Source organism: Rattus rattus, chromosome 1, assembly GCF_011064425.1.
Source record: "Rattus rattus isolate New Zealand chromosome 1, Rrattus_CSIRO_v1, whole genome shotgun sequence".
NCBI lineage: Eukaryota > Metazoa > Chordata > Mammalia > Rodentia > Muridae > Rattus > Rattus rattus.
In genome coordinates, this window is record NC_046154.1 from 153624661 (window position 1) to 153638278 (window position 13618).

Below are 13618 nucleotides of genomic sequence, written 5' to 3' on the forward strand. Positions count from 1 at the left end.
CTCCTGCCTCAGCTTCCTGTGTGCAGCCAGCTTCCATTTCTGTGGTGCTGGGAGTAGAACCAGGCTGCTACCAAGCCCCAATCACCCCCCACCCCCTTCTTCTATTACTACAGGGATCACTATGTAGAGTAGGCTGGCCTGGAACTCACCTCTGCCTCCCAAGTGTGGGGTTAAGTGGGAGTTCATCACACCTGGCTTTATGTTCAAGCCAAGATCTTATATAGTCTAGGCTGACCTCAAAATTGCTGTGTAGGACAGAGTGAACCGAACTCCTGATCCTCCTGCCTCAAAATTGCTGTGTAGGACAGAGTGAACCGAACTCCTGATCCTCCTGCCTCCACCTCCACATCACAACTGCCTGTCCTTTTAAGCTTTCAAAAATTTCACATGGGATATAAACATGAATTTACTGTGACTTTTAAAAAATTTTTTAAAAACATTTATTTTGTGTATGTGAGTACACTGTCGCTGTCTTCAGACACACCAGAAGAGGGCATCAGATCCCATTACAGATGGTTGTGAGCCACCATGTGGTTGCTGGGAATTGAACTCAGGACCTCTGGAAGAGCAGCCGGTGCTCTTAGCTGCTGAGCCATCTCTCCAGCCATACTGTGACATTTAAAGTTACTAAAACATCTAAATCCTTGTTGATGTTGTTGTTGTTTTAAGAAAGGGTTTCTCTGTGTAGTCCTGTCTGTCCTGGAACTCACGAAGTAGACAAGGTTGGCCTTGAACTCAGAGATCCTCTTACCTCTATCTCCCGAGTACTGTGATTAAAGGTGTGCCATCACCGCTTGAACTAAGGGCAGGAATTTTATAAAATATTCTTTGAACAGGCGATAGTTACAGAAGTTCAAATTAGTCATTAGACTGCCAAAGATTTTTTTAAAAAGACTACATTTCCCAGAAGGCCGCGGGGCACCTCCAACGCCCTAAAGAGGCTCTGGAGCGCTGCCGTAACACGGAAGCATGCACGTGTGAGCGGCTAGCGAGCGTCATGGCGGCCGCCAGTCTCCTCGGGGCAACCCGGGTGTGGGCCCGCTGGCATCCCCGGGCGCTCCCGGTCTCCGGGAGACCTGGAGAATTCTTTATCCGGGAATATGCCAAGAAGTCAGGTGAGCAGGCTCCGAAGGAAGCAACGTGGGTACGGCGGGCGCGCTGCTGGGGAGGTGGGGCTCCGAGGTTTAACTGCGCAGGCGCAGCGACACGATGGCCGAGCGGAACGGAACGCCTCTGGCGTTCGCTCTTATCTCGGCGCTCAGTGCGCAGGTGTAGCCCTTGCGGGCCAGGATGGGGCGGGGCCAGACTGGGTTCCGCGCTCCAACTTTGAGTAAATCATCAAACAACCAACATCAACTAAGTTATTGTCATTATTTTAATTTAGAAAGTAATGTGGGTGGACATATTGGTTCAATGTGCAAAGTGCTTGCCGCGAAAGCCTGCGCACACCTTTAATGCCAACACTCGGACGGGAGAGTCAGGGTGATCTCCGTGAGTTCCAGACCTGCCAGGAAGACCCACCCCATCTCAAAAAAATTTTTTTTTTCTTTTAATGTTTTCTTTTTTGGTGTTGTTCCAGGAGACTACATAGTGACACGCTCTCTCCAAAAATAAATAAGTAAAAATGTTTGTAAACACAGTTCCATGCCAAGTTGGCCTAGAGTCACTGAGCCATCTCTCTACTCTCAAGGTTTTGTTGTTGTTTTGTTTTTTTGAGACAGGGTCTTATGACTCTCCAACCTCAACTCCAGAATGCTGGGATGATAGGCATGTGCCACCATGTCAGCATCACTGAATGGAAGAGGGTTGTGTGGTACAGACTGGGCCTTCAGGGCACATGGGTGGGACAGGTCTGTGCCATAACAAGGGACCCCATTATGCATGGAGGTGCTGGGGTTGTTGGTCCCTGGAGCCAGGAGGCCACACAAGAGTGTTGAAGGAAGGCAGAGCTGGGCAGGCTGGAGTGACCCGTGCTCTTACTTTGCAGTCAGCAAGGGTGGCAAGGGTGGCGTGGCCGCTGAGGCCCTGAAGGACCCCGAGGTGTGCACAGACCCCTCTCAGCTCACCACACACGCCATGGGGGTCAACATCTACAAGGAAGGCCAGGAGGTGGCCCTGAAGCCAGACTCCGAGTACCCGACATGGTGAGTGTGCCACACTGCCTCGGAACCTTGACACCAGCCTCTAGGAACACGATAGTCCAGGATAACTCCCTGGAGCCTGCTGGGCATGCCTACCCTGGGACCTGCTGGGCATGCCTACCCTGGGGCCTGATGGGCATGCCTACCCTGGGGCCTGATGGGCATGCCTACCCTGGGGCCTGATGGGCATGCTAGAGAGTGCACAGAACCGTATGTCCCCAAACGCTGAAGGGGCAGGGGCTCTGTTTCTTGAAGTTTATGACTGACCCTTGGTTCAGGGAAACACAGGGCTGCTCATCAACAGAAGTACCCACCCCCTTCCCAGAGCAGTCTGGGAGCCAGACGAACAGGCAGATCTGATGGGGCCCCATTCTCAGGAGATTGGAAGAGGCAGGGCAGTGGGGTGCAGACTGGGCAGTGTTTCCTTGGGAGGCCACACGGAGCCGGGGACGAGTGAATAGCAGGTATGGCCTGTGCAGAGGTCCTGGGGCAGGTCAGAGCCAATTCTTTGGGAGCAGAGAAGAGGCCTATGTGGTTGGAACAGAGACTGAGGCAGAGAGGCAGACTGGACGCAAGGCAGGGATGTCCAGGTCCCTCAGGCTCTTTCTGTCACTGAGAACCAGAGCAGAATTCAAAGCTCCAGCCGGATACCACCCACACCCTGGAGCTATAGGATGTCATGCAGCCCTGACTCTCACCCCCAGGCTGTTCCAGGTGGACCTGGGTCCCCCAAAAAAGCTAGAGGACCTAGAACCGGAGTCCCGAGAGTACTGGCGACTGCTTCGCAAACAGAACATCTGGCGTCACAACAGGCTGAGCAAGAACAAGAAGCTGTAGTGTGAGTGTGGGCACTTCCTCCCAGGAGCCAGCCTGGTGCCAGCCAGAACGGGAGGACCGAGTCCTTCATGCGCTCACCGTGATGTGCAGGCCTTACACACACTAAATAAACAAAGATGAAAATGAAGGGCAAAATAAAGGGACCTGCGGCAGTCACGCCCATGTGATGTGTGTCAGACCTGTGAGGGCCCCGGCCTCTGCTCTGCAGCTGAGCCCTGTCCAGGGCCTCCTCTCCAGGTCCTGATGGGCCTGCTGGGCCTGGCCTGGTCAAGGCTGTGACTTGACCTGCTCTGTGCCCTCAGGGCGGTGGTGCCTGTGTGTAGAGCTGGCGTCAGCCCCGGGCCAGCTGGGCATCACTGCTCACTAAAGGGAACTGGGCAGGACCACCTCTCCCGTCGACCGCGATGTGGTTGCCCATTGGACCCCAGGCTGGACCCTGTCTTTGCCATCTGCTCCAGAGCCAGCCTGACCGGGGCAAGTGGTCTGAGCTCTGCCCACCTCCCCAGGGTCGGCCGAATCGAGAGAATGGATGAGGTCATGCTGCTGAGGTCCTACACAGAAAGTAACAGCTACCCCTTCCCAGGGCTCTGGGTGGTCCCGGCAACCCTCTGTGCCTCACTGAAGGGACCTGAGGCTCCATCCATCCAGCGGGAGTTTGTGAATCCCCCTTCTGTCGCCAGCCTTCACAATGCTGCCCAGCAGCCAGGGGCCAAGGATGCAGCCATCTTACTCCAAATGCGCGTGGGGCTCCCCGGGATGTGTCAAAGTTAGAGTAGGGCCTGCCACCTGATTTCCCTCACCTGCCTCCCAGCCCCAGCTGCATCCTAGCCTGGGCCTTAGCACAGGCTGGACCACCTGTGCCTCTTCCTCCTCCTCCTTGGGTCAGAGTTTGCCATACTGTTGACATGGCAGCCTCAACCCATGCCATGGACACTCCAAGGCTCTCCTCTGGTCCTTGCATCTTCATGAAGATTAGCACTGACCACCAGTTGTGGCCATGTGCTGAGGGGGCTGGTGGGTGGGTCCGTGGTGGGTGAGTGAGTGTGGATGGGTGGCTAGCGGAGTAGGAGGTTAGGAGATAAGATGGAGGGCTAGGCGGAAGGGTGGAGGCATGTGTGGCTGGAGGCGTGGCCTGGAGTCTGGCTAAGGATCGAATGGGTGGGTGAGATGGATGAGGGTGGCTGGGTGTGTTGGGGTGAATCTGCGTGGTATGTGGGCTGGAGTAGACTACACCCAGACTGATGTCCTCAAAGCTGTCCTTGTCAGCTGCGACTCCCAGCTTGGCTCTACTTGGGTGTCTTGGCCTCCATGGAAGAAAACCACCTTGACCAGGAAGTGTGGGTCCCCTCTGCGAGAGGTTTGCTGTCCTGCACTCTGTCCCTTCTGCGACATGGACATCTTGAGATGGGATGTAACCGCTTGGGAGTGACCCTTTAGGCTAGCTCCATCAGCAGGCAGAGCGGCTCAGACCCCTCCCCAGCAGGTGGGAGGCACAGCTGTGTGGCAGGCAGAGCCCTGAGGACTGGTGGCATGTGGGTCTCCAGCATGGCTGTTTCCCAGACGCCGTGCCTCACAGGCTGGTGAGGTAGGTGCTGGGGGAAGGGGCAGGCCTGTAGTCTGCCCATGCAGGCAGAGTGGGTAGGGACTTTGGGTGACATCACAGGTACCAACAATCAGGCTGGCTCTGAGGTTCATGTGGGCAGGATATGGTCATGCCAGCAGAATTTGGGAAGCTGACTGCAGGTCTCCGATCTCTCAGGGCAGCAGGTTGGGGACACAGGCATCAGACACAGTTGTACAAAATCCTTCCAATCACTCTTTATGGGGTGTCCCAGTAACGGGGATCCCAGGGGCTCCGGAGCCTGTGCACTGGCTCACCCTGGCCCTGTGACCCTACATCTGTGTCCTCTTGCTTTCCAGTTCAGGGGTCAGGGGTCCTGGCTCCGTGTGGGAGCTGAGCCCTCAGCCTCCTGTCCCCCGGCGGGGGCTGCGACGCCCACACTGCGGAGCTCACGGCCCAGCTTCTCCACTATTTTGCGGAACGGTGGTCGGCGCGAGGGCTCAGCTTCCCAGCAGCTGCCCATGAGGGTGTGCACAGGGCCTGGGCAGCTGTCGGGGGGCTCCATGCGGTAACCCTTCTCCACAGCCTCTGAAACCTCCTTTAGCGACTGTAGATACGGGGGTAGGGGGTAGCATGGGTGGGGGCAGTCAGTGACACGGGATGCACAGGCTGCCCTCCCCGGGGTGCTGCTCACCATCTTGGGGTATGGGGCTCTTCCATATGAGAAGACTTCCCACAGTAGCACCCCAAAACTCCAGACATCCGACTTGCTGGAGAACCTCTGTTGGGGCAGAGGTCAGGGTGAGGAGAGTCCCTGTGGCCTCCCTGGACACAGTCACAGGCTACTCTCTCTCCATGCTAAGCCCATGCTTGCTTCAGAGGTGGGGGAACTGAGACTGAGGGGCAGCTCTAGGAGGAATATTGTAGGCCCAGGGCTCACTGGAGAGGCAACCATTTTCCCTTGAAGCTCAGAGAGGTCAGGGAATACGCACAGGGTCACACAGCACAATCAGAATACCAAGCGCCCTCTGAGGAATCCCAAAACCCCAGAGAGAGTGGAAGACTACTCACCCCATTTTTGAGAGCCTCAGGTGCTGTCCACTTGACTGGCAGCCGACTTGAGTCCAGCCCCTTCCTAAGCTCTGCCTTTGCTAGGCCAAAGTCACTGACCTTGGCCACTAAGTCCTCAGAGACCAGGATGTTTCGAGCAGCCAGGTCCCTGTGTACCAGCTTCTTGCTCTCCAGGTACTCCATGCCTTCGGCAACGTGACTAGGGACAGACAAGGCCCGGTCACCCTGGAGTCAGGCCTCGGTTTCCCCTTCCACTTCGGGGCCTACCTTCCTGGAGGGAATGCCACTTACAGAGCAAACTGCAGGAGCTGAGAGGTGCTCACAAGCGCACGGCCCCGCGTGCGCAGGAAGTTCACCAGGTTGCCCTGTTTGGGGGGAGGGACTTGGGGGTCTCCAGGCTGTCGGGCCACCCCTCCCCACCCACCCATGCCACCTTGCACACCTTGCTCACGTGTTCCATGACAATGTACAGGCCGTGGTGCAGGATCACACCCAGGAGTCGCACTAGGTTCCTGTGCTGCAGCTTTCTGGGGGCACAGGGGTGCAGAGGGGACATAAAGTGGGGTACATGCTGGGACCCCGGCCCGGGGACCCTGTCCCACTCAGCCACTCACGTCATCACAGCCGTCTCATCCAGGAAGGCCTGGGCTGTCACATCACACTTTATATTCTTCACGGCCACCTTCTGTCCCAAGTACTCGCCCTGCAGGACGGCTGTGGAGGGGATAGAGCTCAGGACCCACCAGCAAGGCAGAGAAACAGACCCTATGTCCCTGCCTGGAATCCCCAGTGAGGGGATGGGGGCATGGCCTGGGCAGAGGATTGGAAATACATTCAGGAGGCCTTGTTCCATCTCCCAGGCCCCAAATGAGAGAAAACAATATTCATGCAAACATAATGGCTGTCAGAATCCAGATTTCTGTCCCATGAAAGAGCCCACAGGCTCATATTTGCATAACTTCCAACTGCAGTGTGGACAGGGCTGACTTAACTGAGGCGAGTGCAGTTTACTGTCCTCTGACCCAAGCCCCAGCGGCCTGGGAAGTGAGGATATGACTACTTCCCAGATACCCCACACCTGTTCTGTGCTGTCCACTTGAGGGGTCAGTTCTGAGCACTGCCTGCTGTGTCCCCTTCTCACCTCCAAACTCTCCCTCTCCAATCTGTGCTCCCAGAGTCAGATGCTGCAGGTCTAGCAGCCAGCCAGCTGCAGGGACAAAGAGAGCCATTGAGAAGGAGACAGGAGCACCACCTGACCCTTCCCACCCAGCTTGCATTCAGTGAGACTTGGAGAGCTGACATCCATCCCCACAGCTGTGCACACCTGAGCATGTGCCTGCCCCAGCAGCTGCACTAAGGCTGTCTGAAGGACACCCCACTCCTGGTACCATTTAAATCCTGCAAGCCAGAGCTGTCCTCGCTTTCATCAGAGTACAATCCCCCTAGGTCTCCTAGGTCCCCTAGACATGAGCCATGGCTCCAAGACCTCCCTCTAGGGACAAGAAGTGTGGCTGCCCTTGTGGTCCTCCATGCCTCTGGGAGGACCTTTTTTCCTCTTGCTGATCCACACAGAATAAAAGTTCTAGAATCTTCCAGGGCTGTAGTCTCCCTAATCTTGTACTCTGCACAGACCTGCAGTTGTCTCTGAAAGCCCTCCCTTTTTCCCTCCCTCCCTCCCTCTCAAAGACATCTAGCCCCTACCCTGCCCCCACACTGAAAATTCAAACGGGACAGACAGCTCTCTCCACTGTGATTTTTGTCTCTGGGACTCCAGACCCCACTGGAAAAGTGTGACAGGGTTGCAAGGTGCAAGGGCTTAACCAAGCCAGGGCTGGGGCATGAGGGTGGGAGTCCGGGAGGTGGGAGTCTGCCTGTTGTGCACGCAGAAGCTACCCATCACAGGAGCAGTGCTCATACCCTTGGCGAGCTCTTCCTCTGCGGACTTTGCGCCCTGTTTCCTCTTCGGCTTCACCAGCTTGGTGCAGATGGCGCCCTTGTCCCTGGTGTAGTGCTGTGGAAGCGGCGGCCGTGAGCCTCTGGCTCTCAGATCCCACTTCCACTACCCCCAACCCAAACTCGATGAGGTCGGCAGACTCCCCTGAGTGCCAGGCTAAGGTGAGCATGTTCCCATGGCAACAGTGTGGGGTGTTAGAATGGAAGCTGAGGGCGCCCTGGGGAGGTGACCCCAGTTCTAAAGACCGAAATGACAGCTGCTGGGGCCCACCATCCACATTTCTATCCCTCCCGCCCCAGCCTCCCCCACAGGTCACCTCTACCATGTCCATCAGATTACAGAAACACACGGCCTCATCAATGGTGAGGTGCCCATCTCGATGCAAGACACGGTAGTGGATGACATCACGGCCGAAACTGACACACAGGACATAGTCACCAGGGTGACGGGCCGATTCCCTCACGAGGAACAGCCCGTCCTCGGGTGGCTGCAGCTGCTGTATGGCTTCCTGACCGGAAATCTTGCCATGGAACCATCTGTGGGATGTGTGGGGAGGGTGCTGTGTGAGGCCACCGTGGAAGGTGGCTGGGGCCCTCGTGCCACCCCCCAGGGTGCCACTCACGGCATGAGGCTGAGCTTGGGGTCTGTGGAAAGGGCCTCCCTCTGTCGCAGAGCAGCAGCCGCCAGCAGCCCTTCCTGCCCACTGCTGTGGTGCTTGGCTCGGTACCAGCTCTTGTCCTGCACAGGAAGGGGACAGGTGGAGGGAAGGAGCCAGTGGATGTCTGCCCTGGCGCCCCTAAGGCACACCACCTACCCTCCAGCTCCCCTCTCACCTCACAGGCCTCCAAGATGGTCACCATGTCACCCTTTCGAAAGGCTAGCTCACCGGGCTTGGGGCGTGAGTTCTCGCACTTGGTCATACATTGAGTCCCAGGGGCCCAGCGTTGCTGGGAAGGAGACAGAGGCGGGGGTGGGGTGGGGCAGGGGTGGGGTGGGGATAGGGGGATGTCAGGGACCTACTGCGGGGACAAGTGGGAAACCTGAGAGACCTGAAAAAAAGCTGGGGCTGGTGGGGACAGAAGACAGGACAAGGGAACAGTGAAGACACAAGCCTGTAGGGAAGCTATCAAGTGGCTCAGGCAGGAGGAGTTCCAGACCAGCCAAAGGACAGCCTGGGTTACAGTGAGACTTGGTCTCAAAAACTAACAGAAGATGCCAGGCGTGGTGATGGACACTTGTAATCCTAGAATCAGGGTGGGTTGGGGGACGACGGGGCAGGGGCAAGTGGACCTCTGTGAGTTTGAGACTAGCCTGGGCTACACATCAAATCCCAAGCACACCTACATACTGAGACCCTGTCTCAGAAGTCAAATAAGATAAAGGGAAGCCTGGGGGAAGGAAGGGAGGGCGGAGGGAAACAGCCACAGAGGCCAGTATGGCGGGGTCCTTGGGGACTGTAGGAGGCATGTCCTATTCCCCCCAAAAGGTCCGGTGACTCAGGGCCCCACACTCACCGTTGGCATCTTAGCCGCAGCAGGCGTGGGGTGCCAAGCTCCTTAGAATTGAGGGTTCACCTGTGAAGGGAGGCAGTCTCATGCTGGGAGTGTCCCCAGGTCCAGTTCCTTCCTCAGGGTTTGGCCTGGCGGAGGTAGCAGCCAGGAAGCAAAGTGCCTCTCTCAGATCACCGCTTGGATGGCTTAGGTGTGGAGCCCCTCTGCAGCCCTTGGCTTTAGGGAAGTGATCTTTACCCGAGGAAAATCCTTAGACTCCCGGCCACCAAAGGCCAGCCAGGAGACTCGGGAACCTCGCCCTGCCTTTGCTCGGGAAGGGAAACTGAGGTAGGAGTGGAATGCTCTGGTGTCCCGAGTGGCAGCCAGGGCCGTGTGTGAGGAAGAGCTGGGCCTGTGGCTTCCTCTTTCCTGGGCCGTGGGCAGAGAGGCGGTGGGCAGGGGCCGTGACTCAAGGTCATTCTTGAAAATCTGACCCTGAGCGGAGCCTGGGGAGGCCGGATTCCTGTAAGGCTCCTGGCTCCTTGGGTCACCACGGGTCACTAAAGAAACATCTGAGACATCTGAGAGAACCCACCCCATCCCAGTGCGGCACTGCAGGACTGTGGCTGCCTGGGTCCCTGGCTGGTGGCTGGCAGGGGGCAGGGCGGGAGGTTGGGGTGCGCTCCTGGCCTCGGGCTCAGTGGGGTTTGCACGGCAGCCGCGCAGGCGGAGGCGCACGTGCATCCAGGCACAGGTGCCACCAGCCACCCCCGTGTGCGCGACACGGGCGCCAGCGAGACGCGTGCACCTGTGCGCGTGCCTCGGGCGCACAAGGGCTTTGCAGTGACCACCGGGGCTCGCGCACTCAGAGACGCGCACGCCGCACCCAGGAAAAACAAAATAAAACAAAAAAACCAGCCCGTTGCACCCAACGCTCCTGGGTCCAGGACCGTTTCGAGAGTGGTGTCCCCTTTCCACCCACGCACACGCGCTCACCTGCTTAGGGCGCGACCCCTGGAGGGTCCCTGCCAGCCGGCGAGCGCCCTGGTGGCTCAACTCCGAGCAACTTGCAAGGCTTCCTCATTTTGGGGCAAGGATGGAGGGGACCGGCTCGGAGCCCCTGCGGGTCCTAGCGCCGGCCTCTCTACGGCCGCGCTGCCGCCTCCTCCCGCTCCTCCTCCCACTCCGTCCGGGCGGGGTGCTGCTGAGTGCCGGGTGCTCTCGGGTCCCCGCTGAGTCCTAGCCTTCCGTTGCCCACCCCGGGAAAGCTGGGAGCTTGGAACGGCTCGGGCACGCGCAGATGCTATGAGTAGGAAAGAGCTCCCTGTCTGGGGAGGCGACCAAGGCAGGCTGCAGCGCTGCCTGGTCAGTCTGTACTTTCAGACATCAGCCAGTCTGCTGTGAAGCACTCCCAGCACTCGGGAAACAGAGGCAGGAGGATCTCTGTGAGCTGAAGCCTGGGCTACAATAGAGAGCTACATAGTGAGACCTTGCCTCAAAAAAAAAAAAAATAATAATAATAAAATAAAGCAAATAAAACCTAACTAATTAATTAAGCACAAGTTTGGACAGAGGTGCCTGGCCCCGGTGGACATGACACTCCGAGAAGCCACACCAGAAGCTATAAGTCCCCAGGCAGGTACCACTTAGGAGTCCTTGGCCAGGGAGGCCCAGAGACTTGGAGCAAGGCTGGCTGAAGTTCCACTTTTCACTACCCCTATTGCTGATGACAGTGTCTGAGTCACAGCCTCCCTGCTGCAGCCAGCCTACCGCAGCGCCCACCACCCACACTGCAGGGGACAGTAGTGACCCAGTGATCAGCTGCTGTCTGACTGGACCTGGCTCGCCTGTGAGACCTCCTGCTGTTCTCTTACCAGTGCACCTTGTGCACAAGTTTGTTCTACATGTACTACTACTGTTTGCCTACAGTTAACAAAGATCCAAAAGTGGGGTCTGGGACGGGGGCTCAGTGGGTGGCACACCGATGTCACAGGTCTGTCATCTCAGCACTGGAGAGGTAGAAGCAGAAGGATCAGGAGTCGTCCTCAGCAACATAGTCAATTTAAGGCCAGCCTGGGCTACCTGGGAGCCCTTTGGAAAGAAGAAGCTTGAGAAGCGTGTGTTGGAACGGCACTGGCCCGAGGGGTTGAAGGACACATCCCTGCAATCCAAGCCTTTGGAGCAGCTGAGGCAGGGGCATGGGAAGATCAGGTTACAGAGGACATTTCCTAAAACTAACACCAGGAACAGTGTCTCTGTGCACTCTGGTCTTCGAGGAGCTCGTGAGGTGTCTGGGGTGTGGTTTCCCCCTTACTGAGCCCATGTGGCTGTCACTCCAGAGATGCTAAGGACCCATCTTTGTTGGTAAAGCCACCACATTTATCTAAAAGGATGTGTCAAACCACAAAATGAAGACAAAGAACCCTGCTGCTGGGAAGGAAGTCCTTACTGATGTTTGCCACTGCTGGCCATAGCCCTGTCCCTTCTGGTCACTTGATGTGGGATATGAAAGTGTTAGGGGATGTTTATGATGGCACAGGAGGCTGGGGCCGGGCACAGTGGGCACAGCACTCACCTTGTATGCACGGAGCTCTGGGCTCTACACCCAGCACCATCCCAGCAATGGGGAGACTTGGGTGGAGGATCAGGACTCCAAGGTCAGCCTCAGCAACCTGGGATGACCTGGGCTAGGTGACTCAAAAGAAGGAATATAAGGTGCCCAAACACTTTGCTTTAAGACAATTTCACTCCTAGCCCATGCTAGCCTCAAGCTCCCTGTGCTCCTCCCCCAGCATCCCGAGTGCTGGGATGACAGTTGTGCCACCATGTCCAGTCCTCCCGACAGATGTTTAAAGCCAGTACCTTCAGAGATGTCAAGGGACCTTTTACTTCCTTGTGCAGGGAACACCCTTTGTGCCCACTTTGAAGATGGGGAAACTGAGGCTCTGAGACTAACTGCCATCAGTCAAGGCACTGGGGACACCTAACCATATCAGTTACCATGGAGTTTGTTCCAGCCTGCATCGCGGCCAACTCTGCCTGCCCCAATTAGTACGCCTTTAAATTTAGCTCTGCGTGGTACTTCTCATGCTAGGGGGACTCCTGCCCGGGAAGATTCTCCTCACTCTCTTTGACATCCAGTTGCAGTCGGTCTTCTACCCTCCTTTTCTGTTTGTTTGGAGACAGGATCTCACTGTGTAGCCCAGGCTAGCCTAGGACTCCTGGTCATAGTCTACAAAGCACCCAAGGACAGGGTGAGAGAAGACAGCTTTAGGTCATGTCTGCCATACAAAAGCAGGAATCGACATCACCCATACTCACTGAGTGTGAAACGCAGGATGCAGGGAGGACCAGAGGGTGAGGCTTCCCCACACAAGGTGATGAGAGGACCCATGCTCAAGGGTGGGCCTCTGATTCACACGCTCACACGTTAAGACGCATATTTTAAGGCGCCGCTGGCAAATAGACTTTAGCAGCCCCTCCATGTTTCTGAATTTTCTTTTTTTATAATAAGAAGAACCTAGACCTGTATAATTTTTGGTTTGTTTTGACACAGGGCTTCTGACTATAGATCAGGCTGGCCTTGAACTCGAGGATTCTCCTGCCCCCAACTCTGTTATAAAAATATAATGAAATGCCTCTGACATAAAAGTCACCATTTTACCCCGCCTCAGCTCTCGGCAGCATGGAACTCACTCCCTTACAGTACAGCGGCACCATCTGTCTGGAGACACCTCTGTCTCCAGAACTGAGGCTCTGTCCCACACTAACTCCGTCCCCTCCCCTGCCCCAGGCCCTCACCATCCCTGCCACTTGTGTGTCTGTAGGTCTGACTCAGACCCTGTGGAGTGTGCTCCATGTCACTGGGCATCGTGTCCTCAAGGGCCATCTGCCAGCAGTCAGAATGTCCTTCATGGGTGTATAATATTCTAGCACATAGCTGAACCACACCATGTATGCCCGTGTATGCCATGCACGTCTCTTGGAGAAGTCTTTCCTGTCTCCTTGGCAAGTGATGATCATGTAACATTTTTTCAAAATGTCAGTGAACATAGGGTGGGGGAGTCTGGGATGGGGGGGGCTTCGATCCCCCTCCTGAGGAACACTGGTCTTTGGCTGGCTCTTACTTTGAGCCACGGTGATTATTGCCTTTCCTGTGGTCAACAGTGACCTTGCACAAGCCACTGCTATCTTCCGGACCCTTCCTGTCCTCTCTAAGGCCCCGCCCACACCATGCGTCATCCGCTCCCACTCACCTTGTCTCCTAGCAACGCTCCCTGCATCCGCAGCCTGGGTCCAGCCTTTAGCACCCTGGCGGCTAGGCCGGCTTCCGGCCTATTTTGGGTCCAGCCCTGTGCACTGGCCTCAGTTGGTCTGCACGGGGTCCCCTGCCCCGTGGGGACGGGACTTGGGGCGGGAGGGTCAGATGCTGCGGCTCTTCGCGGCTTCAGCGAGCTGCACGGCCCAGACGGGACTCCATCTGGACCCAACTCCGTGCTCACAAAATGATGGATGCTGCTGTCTAGTCGCAGAAGCTTCTCGTTTTGGGGTTGCTAGGCGGGTC

The 13618-nt window shown here is 56.7% G+C and overlaps 2 protein-coding genes across 7 annotated transcripts; one reads left to right on the forward strand and one right to left on the reverse strand.

Annotated features, from left to right (window-relative positions):
- The first annotated feature begins 946 nt into the window (after positions 1-946).
- On the forward strand, positions 947-3138 carry Mrpl54 (mitochondrial ribosomal protein L54). Its single transcript, XM_032907275.1, has 3 exons — positions 947-1115; positions 1988-2144; positions 2846-3138. Exons 1-3 carry the CDS (start codon positions 998-1000, stop codon positions 2976-2978), a joined length of 408 nt encoding a protein of 135 aa, XP_032763166.1. The 5' UTR covers positions 947-997; the 3' UTR covers positions 2979-3138.
- Positions 3139-4774: 1636 nt separating this feature from the next.
- Matk (megakaryocyte-associated tyrosine kinase) lies at positions 4775-13583 on the reverse strand. Of its 6 annotated transcripts, none has more exons than XM_032907282.1 (13): positions 13311-13583; positions 9079-9138; positions 8398-8511; positions 8187-8302; positions 7881-8100; positions 7528-7621; positions 6752-6817; positions 6225-6324; positions 6053-6137; positions 5902-5975; positions 5611-5809; positions 5234-5320; positions 4775-5146 (listed from the first exon to the last, which is right to left on the reverse strand). In XM_032907282.1, exons 2-13 carry the CDS (start codon positions 9085-9087, stop codon positions 4907-4909), a joined length of 1404 nt encoding a protein of 467 aa, XP_032763173.1. In that variant the 5' UTR covers positions 9088-9138; positions 13311-13583; the 3' UTR covers positions 4775-4906. The 6 variants fall into 6 exon arrangements, with proteins under 6 accessions (XP_032763173.1, XP_032763179.1, XP_032763171.1 ...); XM_032907288.1 differs by lacking the exon at positions 13311-13583 and adding an exon at positions 10051-10343 and having other exon boundaries at positions 7914-8100; XM_032907280.1 differs by lacking the exon at positions 13311-13583 and adding an exon at positions 10051-10343.
- Between the last annotated feature and the right edge of the window lie 35 nt (positions 13584-13618).

Coding starts and splice junctions, on each gene's coding strand:
- Matk (XM_032907282.1), bottom strand. Junction 6,818..7,527: donor AGAGGAAGAGCTCGCCAAGG/GTATGAGCACTG, acceptor TTGTCCCTGCAG/CTGGCTGGCTGCTAGACCTG. Junction 5,976..6,052: donor TCATGGAACACGTGAGCAAG/GTGTGCAAGGTG, acceptor CCCCCCAAACAG/GGCAACCTGGTGAACTTCCT.
- Mrpl54 (XM_032907275.1), top strand. CDS start 998: ATGGCGGCCGCCAGTCTCCTCGGGGCAACCCGGGTGTGGGCCCGCTGG. Junction 1,116..1,987: donor GGAATATGCCAAGAAGTCAG/GTGAGCAGGCTC, acceptor CTTACTTTGCAG/TCAGCAAGGGTGGCAAGGGT. Junction 2,145..2,845: donor GACTCCGAGTACCCGACATG/GTGAGTGTGCCA, acceptor TCTCACCCCCAG/GCTGTTCCAGGTGGACCTGG.